The sequence below is a fragment of the Carcharodon carcharias genome, chromosome 4 (assembly GCF_017639515.1).
Source record: "Carcharodon carcharias isolate sCarCar2 chromosome 4, sCarCar2.pri, whole genome shotgun sequence".
Taxonomy (NCBI): domain Eukaryota; kingdom Metazoa; phylum Chordata; class Chondrichthyes; order Lamniformes; family Lamnidae; genus Carcharodon; species Carcharodon carcharias.
In genome coordinates this window covers 31,339,281-31,357,540 of record NC_054470.1, presented here as the reverse complement: position 1 = coordinate 31,357,540, position 18,260 = coordinate 31,339,281, and the positions used below count along the sequence as shown (strand labels likewise).

At 43.2% G+C, this 18,260-nt stretch overlaps 1 protein-coding gene across 1 annotated transcript in view; it reads left to right on the top strand.

The window, feature by feature from the left end:
* The window catches only part of frmd3 (FERM domain containing 3), a 320,905-nt gene that overhangs the window by 131,017 nt on the left and 171,628 nt on the right, over positions 1–18,260 (top strand). The window contains exon 3 of the mRNA XM_041185271.1: positions 2,063–2,105. Coding sequence (XP_041041205.1) covers positions 2,063–2,105 — 43 coding nt within the window. The remainder of the gene's footprint in view (positions 1–2,062; positions 2,106–18,260) is intronic.

Sequence of the window (18,260 nt, the reverse complement as noted above, 5' to 3'; positions counted from 1 at the left end):
TCATGGACTTGGAGAGGAGAGGTCGTGCACTGCGATGGGAAATTTAAATGGCTTATCTCCTTGACTGTCGAAGGCAGTGCTCGGGAGAGGAACCCCCAATTCTGGGAATCTCCTTGTCATTCAGGGAGGGTTGGGAACATGGGCCAGGATTTTTTGCTGAGCGGGTGGGCGTGCGCCTAATTAAATGCATTAAATGACGTGCAATGATGTCAAGCGAGCATCCCGATATCATTGTGCACTCACCGGTATTTTGGTTGGCGGGCCTTAATTGGTCCGCCAGCGTGAAATCCCATTCCGACCCCAATCGCGGGTGGCGGTCGCCTTCCTGACCGTCCCCGCCCACCTGCACTGAGCCCGCCCAACAAGGGCAAACTTCTACCCATGAGTACAGTTAAAATGGAGCAGGAGACTTACCCTTCTGCACTGATTTGGCCGACGGTACTTTAAAATTGCAGCCAGCAAAGATGTTCAGCGTAGCAGGATCCTTATTTAAATATACAGATTGTGCTCCAGTGACATCATTGGGGCCTGACTGCCAGATTAATTTGTCAGGAAATGGGTTTAGGGCCAGAAGAGGACTGGAAAAACACATTTTTTTTCAGTTTCCTTGCAGGAGTGCTCGCCTGGGTCCCATAAGGAAATCTTGAGCATCCCTTGATGCTCAAGGGATCAAGGACTTCCCTTCTACTGTGATCCCTGTCAGACCCCGCTTCTGATCACTTACTGTAATGCTGAGGACTGTTCTCTACAATTCCTGGTAGTTGCCTAGCGGCGTGCTAATGAAGCCCAGCTGGTCAGGCCTCCCTAATCCTGCTGCCATTCTTGGACTGGCCGGTTCTTCACAGGGTCACATTTCCACCCGAGATTTAAAATTGCCCCCATTGTTTCAGGGTGAGGAAGATATTGCAAGCAAGACTTTACTTTATCCGAGTTATACTTAACATTCCAGTTCAAGGCTCTGACATTTTTGGTGAACAGATAAGGAGCTTTTCTTTAGGGAATGATGTTAAAAATGCTCTTCCAGGCTGTACAAAGTTCTTCTTCCATGCTCCAAACTCTCCCTGCCTCTCTGGGGTTGTTACCCACTTTTTAATGACACACTTCCAGCTCATCATCATGGATGGTCAGGAGCTTTCCTGCCCTCCCTGGATTGGCAAGCTGCCTGTTAGTGCTTATTCAACATTGATAGCTTCCTGTGCACATTAAATGAGGGTCTTGCACAAAAATGGATCTAATGGACGTCCCGGCACCTGCTTATCTAATATACAGAGTAATCAAATATCTCAACCCCACCATTATGTTCGTTTCATATAATACAGAACTAACCGATTTTGAAAAATAAAACTTCTACTTTTCCATTTCCAAGTTTCAAGAAATTGTTTCTGAATATTTTTAAAAGAAATATCTAAGTGACAGTATATTTGTTTATTTTGTTGCTTTTTGTGACCTTTTCTTCCAGCCAGGCTGATTTATACGATCAGACCACAGATTTTTGTTGAGCTCTGTTTGAAAGATATTTAAATATAGTTATGGATATTGTATAAGCATTCCACCTTCACCTGTACTGCATCTCCTGACTCCAACCATCCCGTAAGATGTCCTATTTCACACTTACTATAGGTATTCAGCTGAATGCTGATGGAACTCAGGACTAGTATGACATGTTAGCATTAACGTCTAACATTTTTGAAAATAGTACTGTAACTAGGAAGCTATTGTGATTACTTAATGTCATTCTTTCTAACTTCTCCAGAAACACAACAAGAGATTCTTTTGTCTCAATTGCATTTAAAATTTGGCATTTGTTTGGTATGTACACAGTAAATGCTGACCAAATAATTCTTTGTTTTGTAGGTTCTCATTTCTAATAGAGGGGACGGGACCTTTGAGATACAGCACAAAGCAATCTTTGTGTGTGTGTGAGTGTGTGAGTGTGTTTGTGTGTGTGTGGTGTGTGTGTGTGTGTGGTGTGTGTGTGTCTGTGTGTGTGTGTGAGAAGGAGACAGAGAAAATCAGATATGTAACATTGTCTAATTTTTGATCTCCAATTTTTATTTCTTAGCATTGGCTGGAACCCAACAAGTCAGTTGTGAAGCAAATGAAATGTAAGTCTTGACAGATTTTTTTCTGTGCAAATGCAGGTTGAAAATGTCGACAGTTCATTGTACACCAGCCTTACACTATACTCCGACATTGTCAGCCAATTCAGAGAAATTCTGACACATTCAGATGAATTCATATCATGCAGTTCAGTTGTGTCACTATTTGGTAATGGATCATTTAGAAACCACTATCTCTCTGTATATCTGAACTGGTTACTTCCATTTTCACATCTTGTATGGTTGCATCCTGTGTTGTTTTTGTTAGTTATTGATTTCCTAGTATGAGTGTATCACCTTGAAATGGTTTTCATCAGAAATAGGTTGACTAAAAGTACTTTAATTACATTGGTAATTGCTAGTGCTTTGTACTTCCATCACAGGAATATCTTAAGGCATCTACACTGGGCTAGTAATCACATTTTGGCTGGGTAATTGGTTTTGTTATGCTTCTGGTGTGAAATAGTTAATGCGCCTGCAATGCATGTCCAAAAGTGAGGACCTGAGTCTTATTGGAAATTAAGTCTTGGTTCTCATCGGGCATTCTGATGCAGCTTTCTGGTCGGTGCCCTCTCAGAGTTGCATGGTTAAGATAAAGAGCCAGCCCACAGATGGATCCAAGCAGATTAGAGGAGGGGGGGAAGCAGTAGATGAGTGTGAGGGCCGAGTCTAAGGCTGACTGTGGGCCACCTTACTGCTGAATAACCAAGAAAAACCTTAGCTGCTCTTCAGAGGCCTCCAGTGGTCATTTTTAGTATCACTGGTTAGGATGGTTGTAGACTCAGAAATCTAAGGAGTATGCACGGTGCTTTGTACTTCCATGTCAGGAATGGTTCTGTCAGCAACTGTGAAAAATGCCTATGCCGGAACTGACATCTTGGACTGGATTTTATGGGGTGCTGTGTTCCCTGTCCTCTCCCCTGACTAAAAAATCGGTCAGGAGCCCACCCATGAGAAAGCCTGCTGTCCCACAGCTATGTTGCACTCAGCGGGGCATTAATTGGCTCAGGGCAAGACTTTCACCACCATCTGGGGAGGATATCCCAGTTTAGAGAGCTGCTGGCCAATCCAATTGGCTGGCAACTCTGTAGTCCCAGCGGTTTCAGGTTTGAGTAGTGGCCACTGCTGGCAGTACAGCCAGTTCCTGAAGAAGAGGAGGCTACGGAAGCTGGACTTCAGGTAAGTCCGGTGTATTGACAGGGCCGGCAGGTGGGGCGATTGGCTGGGGGACTGATTTTGAGAGACTTGGGGGAGGGTTAAGGAAGGGGGTATAATTTTGTGGGGGAGGGGGATGCCTCCAATGGGTAGAGGGGACGTTCCAAAGGAGGTTGCCAACACCAGCTCGCCCAGTAAAAGCTGCCAGGCTACCTGCTTGGTCTGGGCCTTCCATGGGTAAAATAGCGGTGGGGACTGGATGACCCACTTAAGGGCCTCAATAGGCCCAAGGCCTGATGACTCCACTGCCCACCCTAAAATGGGAGACAGATCAGGGGTGGTTGGGAAGGTGATGGGTAGGCCATACCCTGAATTTTAAAAGCCCCACCCTGCCTTCAAACACGCCAGCAGAGGGCCATAAAATCTAGCCCCTCAATGCAATATCACAGGGATGTTGGAGATGCCATTTTTCGGATGTTAAAATGAAGCCACGTCTAAAGTGCATAGAACCATAGAACAATAGAAAAGTTATGGCACAGAAAGAGGTCATTCAGCCCATCATGTCTGCGCTGGCTGAAAAAAATTAAACGCCCATTCTAATCCCACCTTCTAGCACCCTGTTTGTAGCCTAGCAGGTTACAGCATTTCAGTTACAGATCCAGGTACCTTTTAAATGAGTTGAGGGTTTCTGCCTCAACCACCAATCCAGGCAACGTATTCCAGACACCTACCATCCTCTGGGTGAAAAAGATTTTCCTAATATCCCCTCTAAACCTTCTACCATCTGTAGAATTGCATTGACAGAAATTACAATGCGCATTTTTGATACAACACCAATTCAGATGATTGAGGAGACATGAGGTTGGTCTCATAGATCCTGATCTCCTCCTAGGCACACTGGAGCTTTATTTGACATTGGGATTGTGCACATGTAAAGAGGACTATTATCCATTGGTAGGAAAAGGTTTTTAATCTGTGCCCCATGGTAATTGACCTCTCCACTGCCCTATCTAGGTCCCTCATAATTTTGTACACCTCAATCAAGTCATCCCTCAGCCTCCTCTGTTGTAAGGAAAACCACCCAGCCTACCCAATCTTTCCTCATAACTGCAGTTTTCAAACCCTGGCAACATTCTTGTAAATCTGCTCTGTACTCTCCAGAGCAATTATATCCTTCCTGTAATGTGGTGACCAGAACTGTACACAAACTCCAGCTGTGGCCTAAATCAGCATTTTATACAGTTCCAGCATTACATGCCTTTGTATTCTGTACTTTGTCCAATAAAAGATAGCATTCTATATGCTTTCTTTATCACCTTTTGTACCTTTTCCTGCCACTTTCAGGGACCTGTGGACATGCACTCTTCTCACTTCCTTTACCTCTCTTGATATCCTCCCAATTGTGTATTCCTTGCTTCGTTTGCCCTCCCAAAACACATTAAGTCACACTTCTCCAGATTGAATTCCATTTGCCACTTTTCCACCCACTCAACCAAACCATTGATATTATTCTGGAGTCGACAGCTAACCTCTTCAATATCAATTACATGGCAGATTTAAGATATTCCATGGCATTGTTTGAATAAAAGCATATTGCATGTCACTAAACTTAAGAACTAAGCCATAGATAGCAAAGTGGGTTATCCTGAGGATGTGTTAAGGAGCTTTTTAAATGTACTGTATTTATTTTTAAGCAACCCTTTCATTAAAAACCTTTTCCTACCAATGAATAATAGTCCTCTTTACATGTGCACAATCCCAATGTAAAATAAAGCTCCAGTGTGCCTAGTAGTACATTAGGATCCAACCTTGTGTCTCCTCAATCATCTGAATTGGCCTTGTACTAAAAATACACATTGTAATTTCTGTCAATGCAATGTTTATAAGCCATACAGTGTCTGTTGCTTTGTTCATTGTGTTTTGTCCTGCTGCTTCCCCTTACAGTTAAAGTGTATGGCTGAGTCTTGTACAGTATAAGCTTGTGCTGCTTTTTACATGGTCCCTTAGTGGCAGGAGGAAGCAATGTGGATAACTGCTGGGTATCAGTACTTGCCTCTAGGGATGGAGGTGACCCAGTCCCTCTCACTACTGGTTATGAACGTTGCCCTGCGTGTGTTAGCACCACGACTATTGTTGCAGTGGTTGATTTGGCCTGTTTGATTAGTGTTACAACTGTGGCCATTTGAGTGGATCAATATAAAGAATGAGATGTGGAATTTCCTTGAAAGATAATCACCATCATCTGTACCAACTCTAACTGGTCCCCTGCCTCTGGGCACTCCAGAGATGGGGAGGTTTGCTGCGGGGGCTGGGGATGCGGGGGTGGGTTGGGGGTGTGGAATGTTAATGTTGGGGGGGTGGTGGCGATTGGTGGTTCCATTGGTGGTCTCATTGGTGGTGGTGAGGCAGACCTGGGCAGCAATGGAATAGTTGAAGCCCTGCCCTATCGCTGTTCATATCTGATTTCTCAATATCCTGAATTCAAAGAAAAGAATATGTTAGAACTGGGGAAGTAGCTTTTAACTTTCAGCCAGGATGGAAAACAGGATGTAGTGGGTTGGCTTTGCATTATTACTCCATATAGAAACATAGAAACTTGGAGCAGGAGTAGGCCATTCAGTCCTTGGAGCCTGCTCCGCCATTCAATGTGATCATGGCTGATCGTCTATCTCAATGCTATATTCCTGCGTTCTCCCCAAACCCCTTGATGCCTCTAATGTCCAAAAATTCATCAATTTCTTCCTTGAATGTACTCAGTGACCCAGCTTCCACTGCCTTCTGGTGGTAGAGAATTCCATAGGTTGACCACCCTCTGGGTGAAGAAATTTTTCCTGATCTCAGTCCTAAGTGGCCTGCCCCATATCCTGAGACTGTGGCCCCTGGTGTTTGACTCCCCAACCAGGGGAAACATCCTCCCTGCATCCAGTCTGTCTAGCCCTGTTAGAATTTTATATGTTTCAATCAGATCCCCTCTCATTCTTCTAAATTTTAGTGAATACAGTCGTACCAATCTCTCCTCATACAACAGTCCTGCCATCCCAGGTATCAGCCTAGTGAACCTTCGCTGCACTCCCTCAATGGCAAGTATACCCTTTCTTAGGCAGGGAGACTAAAACTGCATGCAATACTCCGGGTGTGGTCTCACCAAGGACCTGTATAACTGCAGTAAGACATCCTTACTTCAGAACTCAAATCCTCTTGCAATGAAGGCCAACATACCATTTGCCTTCCTAAAAGCTTGCTGCACCTGCCTGTTTACTTTCATTGACTGGTGTACAAGGACATCCAGATCCTATTGTACATCCACATTTCCCAATATACCACTATTTAAATAATACTTTGCCTTTTTGTTTTTCACACCGAAGTGTATAACTTCACATTTATCCACATTATACTGCATCTGCCATTGTTTGCCCACACACACAACTTGTCTAATTTGCCCTGAAGCCTCCTTGCATCCTCTTCACAACTCACAACCCTACCCAGATTTGCGTCGTCAGCAAACTTGGAAATATTGCATTTGGTTCCCTCATCCAAGTCATTTATATACATCGTGAATAGCTGGGGCCCAAGCACTGATCCCTGCGATACACCACTAGTTACTGCCTGCCACATGGAAAAAGACCCATTTATTCCCACTCTCTGTTTCTGGTCTGCCAACTAATTCTCAATCCATGCCAATATATTACCCCCAATCCCATGTGCTTTAATTTTGTCCAGTAGCCTCTTATGTGGGACCTTATCAAAAACCTTTTTGAAATCCAAACACACCACATCTACTGGTTCTCTCTTATCTATTCTACCAGTTACATCCTCAAAAAACTCTAGTAGATTAGTTGAGCATGATTTGCCTTTCATAAACCCATGCTGACTTTGTCTAATCCCATTAATGCTTTCCAAGTGTCTGTTACCACGTCTTTTATAATATTCCGTAGCATTTTTACCACTGCTGATGTTAGGCTAACTGGTCTGTAACTCTCTTTTTTTCTCTCCCTCCCTATTTAAATCATGGGGTTACATTCGCCACCCTCCAATCTGTAGGAACTGCTCCAGAGTCTATAGAATTTTGGAAGATGACCACCAATGCATCCAATATTTTCAGGGTCACTTCCTTTCATAATCTGGGATGTAGATTATCAGGCCCTGGGGATTTTTCAGCCTTTAACCCCATTAACTTCTCTAGCACCTTTTTTTTACTAATACTGATTTTCTTTAATTCCTCCCTCTCACTAGGCCTTTGGTTCCCTAACATTTCTGGGAAATTATTTGTGTCCACTTTTGTGAAGACAGAACCAAAATATGTGTTCAATTCATCTGCCATTTCTTTGTTCCCCATTATAATTTCCCCCGTTTCTGACTGTAAGGAATCTACTTTTGTCTTTGCTAATTTTTTTTCTCTTCATATATTTATAGAAGCTTTTACAGTCAGTTTTTATGTTCCTTGAAAGTTTACTCTCATACTCCATTTTCCCCATCTTGATCAACTTTTTTGTCCATTTTTGCTGAATTCTAAACTGCTCCCAATCCTCAGGCTTGCTGCTTTTCTTGGCAATTTTATATGTGTCCTCTTTGGATCTAATACTATCCCTAATTTCTTTTGTAATCCATGGTTGAGCCACCTTTCCTGTTTTATTTTTGCGCCAGACAGTAATGAATAATTGTTGTGATTCATGCATACGTTCTTTAAATATTAGCTATTGTCTATCCACCGTCAACCTGTTTAGTAAGATTCCCCAATCCATCATTGCCAACTCGCGCCTCATACCCTCGTAGTTCCCTTTATTTAGATCCAGGACCCTAGGTTCGGATTCAACTTCTTCACTTGCCAACCTAGTGAACAATTCTATCATTTTATGGTCACTCTTTCCCAAGGGACCCCACACAACAAGATTGTTAATTAATCCTTTCTCATTGTACAATTCCCCGTCTAGGATAGTCTGCTCTCTAGTTGGTTCCTAAATGTATTAGTCTAAAACACTATCTAAAAAACATACTCCAGGAAATCCTTCTCCACAGTATTATTGCTAGTTTGGTTTGTCCAATCTATACGTAGATTAAAGTCACCCATGATTACAGTTGTACCCTTATTGCATGCGCTTCTAATTTCTTGCCTTCCCTTACATCTCTGTTATTGTTTGGGGGCCTATAGACAACCCCCGCCAACGTTTTATGCCCTTTGGTGTTTCTTATTTCCACCCAAACAGATTCCACATCATGATTTTCCGAGCCAATATCCTTCCTCGTTATTGCATTAATTTCTTCCTTTACTAACAATGCTACCCCACCCGAGAGTATTGGTCCAGTCCTGCCCAGATACAGCCCGTCCTGTTTGTACTTGTCCCACCTCCCCCAGAACCGGTGCCAATGTCCCAGGAATCTGAATCCCTGCCCCCTACGCCATTTCTTCAGCACATATTCATTGATATGTCCCGTTATTCCTACTCTCGCTAGCATGTGGCACTGGTAGTAATCCTGAGATTACTACCTTTGAGGTCCTACTTTTTAATTTACATCCTAACTCCCTATATTCAGCTTGTAGGACCTCATCCATTTTTTTTACCTATGTCGTTGGCACCAATATGTACCACGACCACAGGCTGTTCACCCTCCCCCTTCAGAATGCCCTGCAGTCTCTATGAGACATCCTTGACCCTGGCACCAGGGAGACAATATACCATCATGGAGTCTCTTTCATGGCCGCAGAAATGTCTGTCTGCCCCCTTACTATTGAATGCTCTATCACTATAGCCCTGCCACTCTTCTTTCTCCCCTCTTGTGCAGCAGAGCCACCCGTGGTGCCATGGACTTGGCTCCTGCTGCTTCCCCCTGAGAAGTCTTCTCCTCCAAGAGCGTCCAAAATTGTATTTCTGTTAGAGAGGAAGATGACCACAGGGGGCTCCTGTACTACCTGCCTTCCTCTACTCTGCCTGGTGGTCACCCATCCCCTTTCTGCCTGTTCAGTCTTTACCTGTGGTGTGACCACCTCACTGAATGTGCTGTCCACGATAATCTCAGCATCGCGGACGGTCTACAATGAATCCACCCGTAGCTTCAGTTCCAAAATGCAGTTAGTCAGTAGCTGCAGCTGAGCACACTTCCTGCACATTTGGGCGCCAGGGACACTGGAAGTTTCCACGACTTCCCACATAGCACAGGAGATGCATATCACAGATGCAGGCTCTGCTGCAATGACTTCCCTTTAGATTAAGTTCGTTAGTTACTCCCTTTAAAGAATACTAATTATACTAGGGGCCTTCTTCCACTGCAAACACTCCCATTACATTCTGAAGTCTTCACCTTATTTTGTTTAAGCTAATGGACTACAGCAGTTTAATTCGTAGAAAAAGTAGAAGTAGAAGTACTTACCTGACCTTACTTACCAATCAGCTGCCTCCCCTGCACTCGCCACTTTTTGAATCGTGACGTCGTCACGACGTTTTCCACCCTGAGTCTCCCTGGAACTCTCACTCTGTTCTCGTGCTGCTTTCAGCCCCAACTCCAGCTCCCACTCTTTTTAAATTATGCTCTGACTTTCAGTTCCCGGTCTTTTTAAATCTCCGCCAGTGGGTTTGCGGCCTCTGTAAAGATGGCGGCCGTTAACTCAGGCCTGTCACCAGGAGAGGGCCGCAGCTGTTCCCCCCGTAGAGTATATAATGGATGGTCGATCAGCTACTGCCTGTTTCCTGCCATTGCCACATGTGAAAGTCTACCCTTGAGTCTGCATAACACCAGTCAAAGTGTTTGTGAAAGAAGCTAAGCCTGTGTTTACGGAGGGTCCTGGAATTAGCGATATTCTCCATGATCGTCTGCAGCTTGAACAGCAGTCATATCGCACTCCATCATTGTCCTCAAACTGTTCAGGATACCTGACACACTGAAATGATTCATGAAGTTCTGATGTAGGCAAATGTATAGTCTGAATCACTGGGACCAACAAGTGAAGGCCTCAATACGACTATCCAACCAGGAGGTTGCATCTCCTGTCACTTCACTTGCATTTCTTCTCCCCTGCTCATGCTCAGTGCTTTATAAAGTGTTCACTAATAGACCCTGACTTCAGGGGAATATACCCATGTTGCTAAAAGCAAAATACTGCGGTTGCTGGAAATCTGAAATAAAAACAGAAAATGCTGGAAAAACTCAGCAGATCTGGCAGCATCCATGGAAAGAGAAACAGAATTAACACTCGGACTCGAAACGTTAACGCTGTTTCTCTCTCCACAGATGCTGCCAGGCCTGCTGAGTTTTTCCAGCATTTTCTGTTTTTATATGTTCGTGTTTGCTGCTACAAGAGTGCAAGGTGTTGCAAGGTGCTAAATTAGGGCTGCACAGTTTGCTTAAATGCCACATCATCTTAGGCACCTGAAAGATCAGAAAAAGAATGCACTTTTCAACAATTGGCAGTAAAAAAAATCCCTTGAGGGCTATTTTCAGATTTCCCAAGGACTGTATCCATGTGCATCGGATGACCTAAGTACAGTGAAATTCTGTAAACACATGCAAAGGAACCCACCTGATTCTGTTCGCTAATTTAAATGGAAGGATAATGGGACAGATTCCTTTACCGGTTTTACAGCTTTTCTGCTGCCTAATGGTTGATCCACTCTTTTTGGATTCAGATCCAGGAATCAGTCTCCTGGACATTCAGTCTGCCGGACTGAAATGCTGCAGTGTGGCATGGATTAATAAATGAAAAACGAATAATGAAAAACAAAGGATATTAAACATGAACTATACCCTTTCCTATGCTATCTGTTGCCTCCATGCCAAGAGGTGGACTGGTCACAATGGAAATAGGGAGATTTCCTGACCGCCCCAGTGAATGGTTCCACAGCTCTCTTCTATCAGTGTCCCATTTTCTTCATTGGGAACCCAGAGAGCCACATGTCCTTTCAGGAGAGCCAGTCTGTCCCTGTCCATGTCCATAATCTGGATGGTCCTCTCCTCATAAGGAGTCAAGGGAGCCAAAGAATCATAGGAGAAGATTTCCTGGGCTGCTTTTAGCTGTTGGGTGCCAGCTGGCTGCACTTAAGTCAAGTCTACTATTTTAGGCCTGGCCATGTACATTCAGATGACCTGTATGGAGATAATTTTGAATCACCAAATTTGCGTTAGCAACATTTTTCCCGCTACTACCTTTACAGGGACTGTGTGCCTGCCTGTTACATGTGATAGGCCACATTCAATGTACGTAATGTGCGTTATGATGTACATAGTACCTGGTTGCCATTTTAAGAGAAGCTGGTTGGGGTGTGCACTGTGCACAAGCTGACCAATTTTACTAGTGATACAGCAGAAGAGGCCCTGACAAGAAGCAGGAGAGCACATTAAGGTGACCAGATGGCCCAGTTTTGCCGGAACAGTCCCCAGTTTTTCACTAAACATCCTGGTGTCCCTACAGTTTTCTCCAGATTGCTCAAATGTCTGAGTTTTCAGATCCGCTGAGTCTCCTCCCCTTTAACCCACCGCTCGCATTCCATTTCATATTCATCGGTAGCAACCCCAGGAGAATCAAACATAACTTTTTTTCAGAGTAGAGTTCTTTTAGATTGTAAATCACTAAAGGGGCCAGCCAGGCGGATGTCCAGAAATCAACCAATCAGTGGGTCCATAACAAAAGTCTTTGGCCAGAGGCTCACATGAGGGAGCTTCATCTAGTTAGAGGGAACATTGAGCCTGCGGAAAGTCAAAAAGGCATGCTGTGAAAGAAATGAGAGTGGAAAAGAGATTTTGCCCTGTGTTTTGAATTACATTTGACTGTGGCTGGGTTCAAATTGATCCATCATTTGGGGCTTTGGGCTTCCCCGGGAGTATGCAGCATTGGGGAGTGGGTGAGTACTGACTGATGAGCTGGAGCTGAGTGAGTGAGAGGCGGTAAGCAGGGATCCAAACTCCGCCCCAGGTGCTCAGTGGTTGGCACAGATCGGCTTCAGCCATCGCTTGTTATTCAGCCTTTCACCGCCGCCGGCTAGGCAAGTTGTTCTGTAGGATGCTCTGTGCTGTGAATTTCCTGTGTGTGAGGCCGGGCTGCTGTCACTGTCTGCGCCTGCTGATTTAAACAATGGCTCCGGCAATGAGGAATAGCACCTCATTTTCCGACTAGGCACTTTACAGCCTTCTGGACTGAATATTGAGTTCAACGATTTTAGATCATGAACTCTCTCCTCCATCCCCACCCTCTTTCCGATCGCCCTCTTTTTTTCCCAATAATTTATATAGATTTTTCTTTTCCCACCTATTTCCATTATTTTTAAATGTATTTCCATCCATCGTTTTATCTCTACCTTTTAGCCTATTTCGATCCCTTCCCTTCACCCCACCCCCACTAGGGCTGTCTGTACCTTGCTTGTCCTGCTTTCTAACCTTAATTAGCACATTCCTTAGATAATATTACCACCTTCAACACCTCTTTGTCCTTTTGTCTATGACATCTTTTGGCTATCTCCACCTATCACTGGCTCTCTATCCAGCTCTACTTGTCCCACCACCCCCCCCTTAGGCCAGCTTATATTTCACCTCTTTTCTATTTTTACTTGGTTCTGTTGAAGAGTCATACGGACTCGAAACGTTAACTGTGTTCCTCTCCGCAGATGCTGCCAGACCTGCTGAGTTTTTCCAGGTATTTTTATTTTTGTTTTGGATTTCCAGCATCCGCAGTTTTTTGCTTTTACATAAGAAGAGATATCCTGGCTTGACCAGGATGGGATTCCCACACAGGCTGTTTATTAAAACCAGCCTTTGCAGGTGGAAGCCTTGGGTTTCATTAAGTTGAAATTAGTTTCCTGTTGAATCTTTGATTAGTTTGAAATAATAGTTTAAAAAATCCCATTTCATGTGCATCAAATACTTTTTCTCCATTAGCTGCCTTCAATAATAAGGTTGCCAATTCTGGATGGACATATTCCAGGAGATCTCATCTCATGACATCTTACCTTCTAATTGCCCCTCTCCCAGACTCTTGCCATTGGTTGCCCAACATGTGCATCATCATGAAACCCTGCCTTCCTAAAGCTTTTCAATGTGTCCTGGTTTTGACTTTTGAAAAGCTGGTCACCCTAGTGCATGTACCTGCCAACTTTTGCGAATTGTATGCAAGAGATGAGATTTTCCAGCCAAATTCAGTCTTACTTGCGATCAAATGTCCTTCTGCACATGCACACCCAGTTTGGGACTGTGCATGCACCTGGACTCTGGAGAGCCATCCACAGAGGAACTGGGAAGAGGGGCCTGCCAAAGTACATTACTGGAACTGAAAGCTGCTTGCCCCCCTCCCTTTGCCTGCACCTTGCCTTGTTCTGAAAGCTGCTGGCTGCCTGCTTTGCCTTTGCTTTGCCTGGAGCCTGAAGTTGCCGCAGTTTTGTTGGTCTCTGAAGCTGCTTGCTGCTCAGAGCTTAATACCTTTGGCTATGCTTTGTTTTATAGATGACCTCAGTAATAATTCATAGGGTTGTCAGCTGCTGTTTTAATGGTTAACCTCAATAGTAATTCATTGTAGTGTTGCTGAAAATCAATCTTTGTGCTCAAATTGTGGATTTTCTGCTGCTTTAATCACAGTGGTATTTTGTGTGTCACTTTGCTTGCAATTCGTAGAGTTACATGAGCCAATTGTGGATTGATTGCTGCTTTAATCTCAGTAGTAATTTGTGGCATCAGAGGCACTACTGTGATTCAGGCTCCAGGCTAGGCAACCATGATCGGGTCCCCCTTGTCCTCACTTATCACCCCACTAGCCTCCGCATTCAAAGGATCATCCTCTGCCATTTCCGCCAACTCCAGCATGATGCCACCACCAAACACATCTTCCCTTCACCCCCCCGGGCAGCATTCCACAGGGACCATTCCCTCCGGGACACCCTGGTCCACTCCTCCATCACCCCCTACACCTCAACCCCTTCCCATGGCACCTTGTCATGCGATCGCAGAAGGTGTATCACCTGCCTCTTTACTTCCCCCCTCCTCACCGTCCAAGGGCCCAAACATTCCTTTCAAGTGAAGCAGCATTTCACTTGCATTTCCCCCAACTTAGTCTACTGCATTTGCTGCTCCCAGTGCGGTCTCCTCTACATTAGAGAGACCAAACGCTGACTGGGTGACCGCTTTGCAGAACACCATCGGTCTGTCCACAAGCATGACCCAGACCTCCCTGTTGCTTGCCATTTCAATACACCACCCTGCTCTCATGCCCACATGTCCGTCCTTGGCCTGCTGCAATGTTCCAGTGAAGCTCAACGCAAACTGGAGGAACAGCACCTCATCTTCCGACTAGGCACTTTGCAGCCTTCCGGACTGAATATTGAGTTCAACAACTTTAGATCATGAACTGTCTCCTCAATTCCCCACTCCCTTTCCGATCCCCCTTTTTCCAATAATTTATAATTTTTTATATCTTTTTTATATATATTTTTCTTTTCCCACCTATTTCCATTATTTCTAAATGTATTTCCATCCATTGTTTTATCTCTGCCTTTTAGCCTATTTCGATCCCTTCCCCCCACCCCACCCCCACTAGGGCTATCTTGTTCGTCCTGCTTTCTACCCTTAATGTCATCATTAGCACATTCCTCAGATTATATCACCACCGTCAACACCCCTTTGTTTTTTTGTCTATGACATCTTTGGCAATCTCTTCTTTTACTCCACCTATTACTGGCCCCCTACCCAGCTCTACCTGCCCCACCCCCCTTCAACCAGCTTATATTCCTATATTTCTTAGTTCTGATGAAGAGTCATTCAGACTCAAAACGTTAACTGTGTTCCTCTCCACAAATGCTGTCAGACCTGCTGAGTTTTTCCAGGTATTTTTGTTTTTGTTTCAGATTTCCAGCTTCTGCAGTATTTTGCTTTTATCTTAGTGTAAGGCTCTATAGGCTTCAGGCTCCAGGTAAGACAGGCAGACTGCAAGGGTGTTTCAGACTGCAGGCTCAGCAATGTGCTTTGTGACAGGCCCCACTTTCCATTTCCTCTGAAGTCTGCTCTCTCAAGTCTGGGCACAGGCCCAGGTGCAACCAATCAGGTGTGCACGTGTAGCTCCAGAACAGGTGCACGTGCACAGAAGGACTGACACACCTTGCAATCACTCCAACCAGTTTTAAGAAGATTTTGCCCACAAAACTGTTAACCAAAATAGAATGTCCCTCAGAAACCTGTCTCATTCACTAACCCTATAAACTCAAGATAATAGGCTGGTAAACATGACCCTCTGTTTGTTGAGGCAGAATGCACAACTGATAACAGGTAGGATTTTTTGAGAAGTATTTTGTAAAGCATTTTCAGATGCATTAAGATCATTTTTGTGAAGATCTCTGGCCTGGTTGAGATTAAATAAGCCACTTTATTAGTCAACTGTCAATCTATGTTTGAAATAAATAGCAAGCCATAATTTTTATACCAAATCTTTTGATTTTTATGTTTTTGTGTCTTGATTTATTAGATGGTGGGGTTGACTTGTCTTAAGAGCTCCTTCAGACTCCCCAAAGTAACCTAGACTGCTGTCTAGCCCCGACGTGCAGCTCCAGAACAGGTGCAAGTGCACAGAAGGACTGACACACCTTGCAATCACTCCAACCAAGTGGCTGTTACTATCCTCTCTCCCCCAGCTGATCTATTTTCTTGCCTTCTGGGAAGCTATCTTAATATTGCCTCCTAGTGAGCGGTGCCGAGACACCCTTTTAACATAGGCATCCCAGTAGTTTTATTCAAATGAGACCTAGGTCTCAAAATGTCTCGAGTCTCTTTGCTGTTGAAGTGGACAAGCTGTTAGTGATTTTTTAAAAAAATGCTGAAAAGCTAACAGAGACACTACAACTTCACAACCAAAGGTCACTTGATCTTTCTCTAACTTTAGAGAAGATTCCAGTAAGATTACCAAAGTAGCTGTGCATGGGCAAATATCATGCAAGTGTGCAGTTACTAATTGGTTGATAAATACACTGTGCCTAACCAGATTCAATTCAACAACAAAGGAACCAGGTTATTTTATCAAAATATAATGGATCGTGAATGAAAGAGATGGGTGAATGTTTCATGTTTCACCTTTCCTTGGAGACCTAATGAATGATTATGCATAAAACAATCCTTCTTTTTGACAGGTTATGATGTTCTAGTATTTCCTGTTGACCTTTCAGATTCCCAGCATTAGATATTTTTTCTTTTAATCTCTAGCAGTCACTTAAGAGAATATGAAAAACGCCCAAATGTGCAACTTTACAATTCCTTCACTGTTAGTGTTAGGTATATATTTGGAAGCTTGTTTAAATGAACAGTGGTTTAATATTTCTTTTTTCAGGAGTGTGGATGTGCCAAAAACAAATTATTTCAATGAAATGGTAATGTCTAGTTTACAACTGTTAGTAGGAAAAAGCCTAAATTCAATTTGGTAGTAAAATAGGTGCAAAGGTACAGGAAGCATTAAACAGCAAGTAGGTTATTTTTGTTGTTATTTTAATAATTAATGTTATCTTGAACTTGCTTCTTCACCATTTGTGTGCGCTACAAGAACCAAGAAGTGACACCAGAGTTGCCTTTTGCCAGGTGGGTGTGCTAGTGAAATCTGCACCGTGTTTTTGCTTGTATTTTAGACACTAGTATGATACTTTAAAGAATTGCCCTTTAACTTGGCCTTGCACTGTTAATAGCCTGTTTAATGAAAAACCGCACTCAGGTTATTAAAGAAGTAAGTTATTATACGTTAGATACAAAACAGTGGCCTTAGACCAGATAATTTTCAGTTAAGATTTAAACATTGTGCTCTTATTAGTAATCTAGGCATTACCATTTTAAAATAATAATAAATCATATATAATATTTACTTCTCATGAGCATTAATACTGAAATTAAATATAGATTATGAACAAAATCATCTCTGTTCCACAATTTTACAATTCTTTCCTAACATATGATAGATTATCTCTACCAAGCTACAACAAAGATGTTTTAGGTTTGGGCTCTAGACGCCTTTTCTTGTGCTTATGCCAATATGGTGGGCAGCTTATTTTGGCTCATAATGAACAAGCGTTTTCTCTCTGCTATTTTGGAGGCTTAGGAGGTGTGCACTTAACTTATAGGCCAGTTTATTTACCTTCTCATTGGTGCTCAAATTTACTAATCACTTAAGGATAAAGAGAGGTATTTAGAGTATAGATCTGAAAAATCCAACATGGGTATGGTTCCATATGTTCTGACAGATCTGTGTCACCTGGCTTAAATAGTGATTCTTATGTAGGATAACAGCACAGAAACAGGTTATTCAGCCCAACCATTCCATGCTGTTGTTTATGCTCCACTCATTCTCTTCGCACCTTTTCTTATCTAAATCTACCATTGTAACCACTTATTCTCTTCTCCCTCAAATGCTTGTTTAACTTCCCCTTAAATCTATGCTATTCACTTCAATTGCTTCCGGTGCCTTGGTTACTATCTTCTATTAAAGGCCTCTAGTCATGCTTTTCCCTACAAGAGGAAACATTCTCACTGTATCCACTCTGCCAAAACCTTTCATAATTCTAAAGACCTTTATTAAGTAATGCCTCGGTCTTCTTTCAAGAGAAAGGAGACCTAGCCTTTTATGATATATATATCCACGCGTTTTTGCTATTCTTGTAAATATTCTCTGTGCTCTCTGCAGTGCCTTCATATCCTTTTTATAATTTGGTGATCAGAACTGCCCACAGTATTCTAAGTGTGGTTTACCCAAGGTTTGATACAGGTTGAGCATAACTACCTTACTTTTCAATTCTATCCCTCTAGAAATAAAAACTAATGCTTGGTTTTGCTTTTTTATGGCCAAATACAGTATGTGGTGCAACTTTTGATGATTGGTATCTTTGTACTCTGAGAACCCTTTGTTCCTCTACTGCACCTAGACCAGCACCTTCCAAGGAGTAAGTGACCTTCCTATTCTTACCAAAATGTACTATCTCACATTTATCTGTGTTGAACTTCCTTGCCAATTATTTGCCCACTCAGCAAATTCCGTAACGTCCTCCTGTAATTTGTTGCAGTCTTCTT